This window comes from Drosophila nasuta, chromosome 3, assembly GCF_023558535.2.
Source record: "Drosophila nasuta strain 15112-1781.00 chromosome 3, ASM2355853v1, whole genome shotgun sequence".
Lineage (NCBI taxonomy): Eukaryota > Metazoa > Arthropoda > Insecta > Diptera > Drosophilidae > Drosophila > Drosophila nasuta.
The window spans coordinates 9,489,015-9,495,920 of NC_083457.1; the positions used below are offsets into that span (position 1 = coordinate 9,489,015).

The 6,906-nt window shown below is 39.5% G+C and overlaps 1 protein-coding gene across 2 annotated transcripts; it reads left to right on the forward strand.

Annotated features, from left to right (window-relative positions):
• The first annotated feature begins 1,390 nt into the window (after positions 1–1,390).
• Positions 1,391–6,031, forward strand: LOC132792222 (adenylyl cyclase X E-like). Of its 2 annotated transcripts, XM_060801484.1 has the most exons (12): positions 1,391–1,533; positions 1,599–1,739; positions 1,792–1,942; positions 2,001–2,787; positions 3,489–3,589; positions 3,643–3,970; positions 4,033–4,468; positions 4,534–4,895; positions 4,945–5,039; positions 5,093–5,244; positions 5,302–5,479; positions 5,533–6,031. In XM_060801484.1, exons 1-12 carry the CDS (start codon positions 1,459–1,461, stop codon positions 6,009–6,011), a joined length of 3,285 nt encoding a protein of 1,094 aa, XP_060657467.1. In that variant the 5' UTR covers positions 1,391–1,458; the 3' UTR covers positions 6,012–6,031. The 2 variants fall into 2 exon arrangements, with proteins under 2 accessions (XP_060657467.1, XP_060657468.1); XM_060801485.1 differs by lacking the exons at positions 1,391–1,533; positions 1,599–1,739; positions 1,792–1,942; positions 2,001–2,787 and adding an exon at positions 3,009–3,104.
• Positions 6,032–6,906: the final 875 nt, after the last annotated feature.

Sequence of the window (6,906 nt, forward strand, 5' to 3'; positions counted from 1 at the left end):
AATACCGTATTGATTTGCTTTTCTTCACAATGGGTAGCGGATAACTCACAGTCGAGCACATTCGACTGTAGTTTTCTTACTTGTTTTTACTTGATTCGCTTCTATAGATCACAAAGGATAAGCGAAGCTGGCCAATGCAAAAGTCAATTAATGCGCCTCATCTATGAACCATCAACGAAAGCCTGCGAGTTAATAATTAATGTGCAGAATGCAGAAAGCTACTTGGCTGCTCGACGAGCTCAACCAATCTCTCTTATTCATTTGCCGCCTTGGTAATTACGCTTAACTATCTCATTGTGAGCAACCAGTCGAGAGAGTGGAAGCGAGGTTTTCCAGTCGTTGAATTAAACATGCGGCACCCACGCCAATGGCAACTATACGCCGCCGATGAGCTTAACCCCAATCCCAGGCTCAAGCTTGAACCTCGTGCTGGGAAAAAAGGAGACGAAACAGAAGCTAAAGCTGAAGCTGAAGCTGGAGCGGGCGCCAAAGCAAAGACGTCTATGCCACGTTGGAAACAATGAACCCAGGAGACAACCAAATGACACTTAATTTTTCAAAATAGTCGACGACTCTAGCGACAAGGCCCCAGGGAAGATAGTAAGGTGGATAACGCGATGGAGGAGAGGAGAGAAGAGGCGACACCTGTTCTATGCTTTAAGTGCAAAAATCTGTATAAATACGTGCGTGTGTATGTGTGTGTGTGGGTGGGTGTCTGCTAGTGTTTGTTTGTGGGGCGGGCTGATGCCTTGCTGCGTAATTTGTCGCCCGAGTAATTAGTAAGATTTAAATTGCTTCTCGCTGCCTTCGTCAGCCGCTGCTGTCTCCTCCTCCGCCTCCTTCGACGCCCTTTTCCCCCTTAACTCCATTTAACGGTAAGGCAACACTTAGACTTCTATTAAATGCATTAAGTGCTTGTCGCTCCCAACTTTTGTCTAAGCGTTTCAATTAGTTTTCATAGTCGCGAGATATCTCTCTGCTGTACTTCCTTCTCTCCCACGCTCTATCCTTCTATCTCTTTTTCACTTCTATGCTGGCAATAATATTTGTCTCTAGCTGTGTGTCTCGTTGCGTAATGTGAGACAAACACGTTAAATTAGCACAAATTGGAATTTAATTATAAAAAATGTATTTCAGCCTTCACATACAACATCCTCCCACTCATTTTCTGGTTCGGTTTACCTGCAAATGTTTCCTTAATTGTTCGCTCATTAGAAATGTTCGCTTACCTGAAATGAAGAATGAAATGAATGAAAAATTAAAAAATATTTAAGACTTGTAATTGTTAGATAAACAAACATTATATACAGTTTGAAAATTCTTTTTTTTCAATTGAATATGTAGCAAACATTTGCTTATTTATTTTCAAACACATTCACAGGTAATTCTCAAAAGTATTCAGACACATCAAAAACATTCCTCGATTTTACAATATATATTTTTTATTTTTCAACAAAAATGTTTGACACAACTTGGAGAAGATGCCATACCAACTGGAGCCATGAGCGAAACCTGCAGCTAGGCAACCTGAAGGTAGAGCTCACAAATATCAAGATTGCATTTCCCATTTCTAATTGCTCACATATTTTCATGTATAGAAACGCTGTGAGGAAGTTGGCGTGGATAAAGAATATGCTGTGTATGAGAGACGCATTCGACTCGATGCACTCACCGTGTTTATATTGCTGCATTCGGTAATGACAATTATTTGCTGTACATTGCTGATAAAGACATCTATGGTAAATTATTATTTAAATACACTTTATACATGTCTATAATATGCTCTTTAAGCACACTGAACTCATCTTTATCGATGTGTTACTCTATGCGTTAGCAAGTCTGTTCATCATCTTTGTGTTAAGCATCAACTATAAGGAAGCTAATAAGAAATGGGTCGTATACGTAACGTCGATAATTGCCGTCATGACACTGGTCTCAGTTGGTGTGTATTAAATGAAATCATATATATTAATCGAATTCTTAAAAAGAATACATCGCAGATATGGCAATTCATTTCATTCATTACTATGCCCACTATTGGGATCTCAATTTCCTCTACGACACCTATGTGCTCTTTGTTATTTATATGTTCTTGCCCATGCCTACGGTTAAGGCTCCGGTATTGCTTGGCTGCTCCATAAGTTTCTTATACATTTTCTTCTTTTTCATCGAGACGTTCTTCTACAACAAAGTTGAGATCAAACATATCGACAATTTGCTTAACATTTCCATCGATTTGGTCGATTACATTTGGTTCAATTTGCTGGGAACGTTCTTTCGCCTCATGACCGATATCATTGTACGTTCATCGTTTCTCGAGCGCCATCAATTTATGACTGAGGACATTATGCTCAAGGGTGCTCGTGAGCAAGAGAAAATGCTGCTTCACAGCATTCTGCCACCGCAAATAGCCCAACCCTTTCAGGATGATATTCGCAGTCGCATTGCGGTGTCGGGCAGGCGACACGGAATGCGCAGTCGCCATCATCAGCAGACCAAGGAGCGCATCATGGCTATTCAGACACACTCGGATGTGACTATACTCTATGCGGATGTTGTGAACTACACTCACTTGACCACAACGCTGTCCGTGGAAGAGCTGGTTACTGTCCTGCACGATCTGTATGCCAGCTTTGATGTGGCCGCCTCTTTCTACAGGACGCAACGCATCAAGTTCTTGGGAGACTGCTATTATTGTGTGGCTGGTTTATCGGTGCCCGATCCTGATCATGCCAAGTGCTGCATCAATTTAGCGCACGCCATGATTGCACACATTCGGGATGTGAGGTAACTATGAGACTTTTTAGATTTCCTCTAAATATTAAGAATTACTATACCAGGCGCATACAGAGTAGAAGCTTTATTATAACTGAGGATCCACAGAAAATACATATATGTAGGTAGAGCAGGCAAATGAAATAATGATAATAATAATGTCCAACAGTTTGTTAGTCTGTTTATTCCTATGAACAATAAGATCTCAGAGGCCATAAGAGCTAGTGAACCTACATAGTGCGGATATCTTCATATAAACTAAAAGAATATGTACTAAAATACCATTGCACTAAAAATATACCATAGAGTCCTCCAGCTGTCAGATCTAGGTAATCACGAATATTTAGTATTCTATTGTGTATTTAGAGTGTATATGTGGTATATCGATATACTGAAATGGCGAGTTTGGTATGTTTTAGTATTTATTTCGATGCATTATTGTTATATATGTATATGTATTTAAGTATTTTTTCGGTATATTTTAAGGTAAGGAATATAACTTTTGCATAGTTATGTTTATTTTTATATTTGTATTTAAGTATATTTTGGTATATTTTATCATATAGCGGTATTAATTTTGCATAGTTATGTTTTTATTGAAATTAGGTAGAAAGTATCAAACACAAACTTAAGTTGCCTTACATGACTTTCATCAATGAACATTTTGCTTATAAACTTTACACTATTCTCTCTAAATTATTTCTCCCTCTTAGAGAGTCACGCAACTTGGACATTGATATGCGCATTGGAGTTCACTCAGGCAGTCTTCTAGCTGGAGTTATTGGTTCTGCCAAGCTGCAGTACGATATTTGGGGTAAGCCCTTCTTATACATTTATGTATGGGAGAATGTATTCCGTGTATTGTAGGCGAAGATGTTGTGATTGCCAATAAACTGGAGTCGACGGGAGTGCCAGGACATTTGCATATTAGCGAAAAAACACTGTCGCTCATGGTTGATCATAACTTTGAGATTCTGCCGGGCACTCAACAGGCTCGAGATGATATTTATCTTCGAGAGCACAACATTAAAACTTTTCTAATTGCGGCTACTGATATTACGAATTCTCCAGCTATTAGTAAGATGTCCACGGCATTTTATGTACTTCACCCTAAGGACAAAAGCAAACCAATAAATTTAGATGTGCACGAGGAATTGCGTAAAGAATTTGCGGAGATGCCATCAGGAATTTTATCGTAGGTGCAGTTAAGCTGTTAGTATATACATATATCCGCCTAGTAATTACTTTCAATGCCAGCTCCATGTTTAAATTTTTGAGTCACAAAGGTGATGGAAGACGTCCATTACTTGGATTCGTTTTCTTGAACTTTCGCGATCCCACGCTTGAGTACAATTTCATGCAAGAACCAGACCATTTATTCAAATATTGCATTCTTCTATCCTGGGTGGTTTACATAAGCCTGTTCTACGTTCAGTCTGTGGATAGTACTACATTGCATAGCGTCAACTATGTGATGCATGCGTTAAGTTTCATCTTCCAGACTGTCGTCGTCTTCATCATGTGGTATAAATGGCTGTGCCATTGGCGTTATCACAAACAGGTGCACAGATACTCCAAATACAGTTGCTTTATATTCTATTGTTCTCATGAAATACAACGCAATCTCATTGCCCGTCTCTGTATTTATCTGTTCACCATCTTGATGTACTTTCTGATCATAGGCTTAGTGTTGGTAAGTTTAAGCAGTTTGGGATATTATTTGATGCTTTTACGAACATAATTCTTATTTCTGTTTAGATGGATTGCGATCCGACCGAGTTTGTGGTACTTCATATTGAGAGTAAACTGTATCTTTACGAGATGAGCAGTAGTGTCTGCTTTCAGCCCTGGGTGCTCACCAAAATGATTTGCCTCATCATTGGCGTCACACTCATATTTACTGGCATTCCGCTGACCGTGAAAATTGTGATCGGCATTGTGGAGGCTTCCATTTATGCGATTGTAATATTCTTTCAATACGATTATTTGTTTCGCAATAGTAGCTCAACGAATCCCACATTTGATCCGGAAATCTGTCATTGTCTATTGGTGTCAATCACATTGTTGAGTCTCTACTTTATGGAGCGCCAAGTGGAGTTTAACAACAAGATCAACTACAAGTGAGTAAGAAAATACAAATTTAATATTTTATTTACTTTTGATGTTTAGCTGGCGAGTTGAGTTGCTGAATAAGCAGCAAGATGCTCACATCACCAACAAATCGATAACTATATTGCTGCACAATCTGCTGCCTACTCATGTTGGTAAGTCATTAAAAAATTTGCCTATCAATCTATTAAATGATATTTAAATGCAGTTAAATTGTATATGACTTCGCTGGAGAAACACGAAATGTATTTCGAAAGCCACAAGATGGTTGCAGTGATGTTTGCTACGCTCAAAAACTTTGAAATGGACATGTCCAAGTTGCGTTTTCTCAACGAGATTATCTTTGAATTCGATGCAGTTGTAAGTTTAAAATGCGAATACCGTTTAAAGAAATTTTTGCTATATTTTTGTTGCTAGTTATCGCATTATAAAAATGAATGCCTCGTGGATAAAATCAAAATTGTTGGCTGCACTTATATGGCTGCCTGTGGCTTGCATATACGAGAGAAAAGATCTCAGACTACTTTCAGCGAAACTGAGATCTCCTGGAGAGATCGTCATGCAAGTCCTACGGCAAACTCTCTACGACGAGAAGGTAAGCTTCATTACAGCTATAGAAATTGAATGCTATTTTTTTTTGTATAACAGTCTCGCGAGCCAAAGAACATATGGAATCATTTGCGCTCAGAACTCAAGGAGTGACTTCTCATCCGAATGATGACGTTGTATTTGTGATAACCTTGTTTGCCTTGGATCTGATGCGTACAGTTTGGACCATCAATAAGCTGTATAAATCGATTCCTTTGGACAAAATGTTTGCCGGCGAGCTGAGTATTGGGATTTCGAGTGGCGAGGTCATGGCAGGCGTGGTGGGTGCTTCGCAGGTGCATTACGACATCTGGGGCAATCCGGTGAATATGGCATCCCGTATGGATTCGACGGGTCTGCCGGGCTTCATACAGGTTACTGAGGAATCGGCTGATATACTGCGACGTTGCGGATTGGAATGTGACTATCGAGGCATGACATATGTCAAGGGTCGCGGCATATTGCCAACGTATTTCGTTGGCATCGATGATAATCTGGAGTTCAGAAGCCGAGACGATTGGAATGGAGAAAATATGTAACCAATATACTTTATATATATATTTTGTTATGATTATTCAAAGGGTATGCTTTATTTATTCCCCCAACGGTCAATTCGAAACACACACACACACGTGTTTGATTGTTTAGCTAATATCACACTGGGTAAATATAATCAGGACAAAACATTTCTTTAGCTCTCGCTCTTGCTCTCGCTTCGATTCGAGTCACCCTCAAAGAGCGTATACTTGATGCACTGTGGAGCGAATCGAAAGCTAAACACAGCCACGTGTTGATGGGTAAATATTGTGTCAATGTGTGCGTTACACTTGCCAAAGAACTGCAAAATTATTTGCACAAATCTTTGCCAAAGATATCGACCACTTTAAGCGAAGGGAAGTGAAGCGAAAACAATGCCCAACAATTGAAAAGCGTCCTTCATTATTTATGTCGTCTTTGATTAAAAACCTTGAACAAAAAAGATTGCACACCCTTAGGGACAATTGTCGGTCAATTTTAGTGAACTGCCAAGCGAATTTATCTTTGACAAACGTCTATTTACACTACCTGCTCCCCATGGGCAATTCAACTGCGAAACGAGCTGCCAATCAGCTGTAGATTGTAATTAAATGCGCGTTTAATTAGTAAAACTAACTTTGGTTAATTTCGTGTGTTTTGAGTTCGAAATGCTGCACTAATATTCGTCATTAATTTGCAATATTGCGCATTCGCATTCGGCAAATCACAATCGCAAATCACATTCATAAAAGCTTAGTCTGCCCCCTGGTCTTAATCCCCCCTCTCCACACCTCTTGCCAACAGTGGTTGCTGTCAAAGCCGTAATGTCGTAACGTGGCACTTGTCAAAAATCCAATTAGGCGACGTTTTCGCCATTTGCATTGACAAATTTGCGAGCACTAATGAGATGGGTGATGG

Excerpts from the sequence above, each read along its gene's own strand:
- LOC132792222 (XM_060801484.1), top strand. The coding sequence starts at position 1,459 with ATGTTTGACACAACTTGGAGAAGATGCCATACCAACTGGAGCCATGAG. Across the intron at positions 4,896-4,944 it reads AACAACAAGATCAACTACAA|CTGGCGAGTTGAGTTGCTGA; the intron begins GTGAGTAAGAAA and ends TTTGATGTTTAG. Across the intron at positions 5,245-5,301 it reads TCTTTGAATTCGATGCAGTT|TTATCGCATTATAAAAATGA; the intron begins GTAAGTTTAAAA and ends TTTTGTTGCTAG.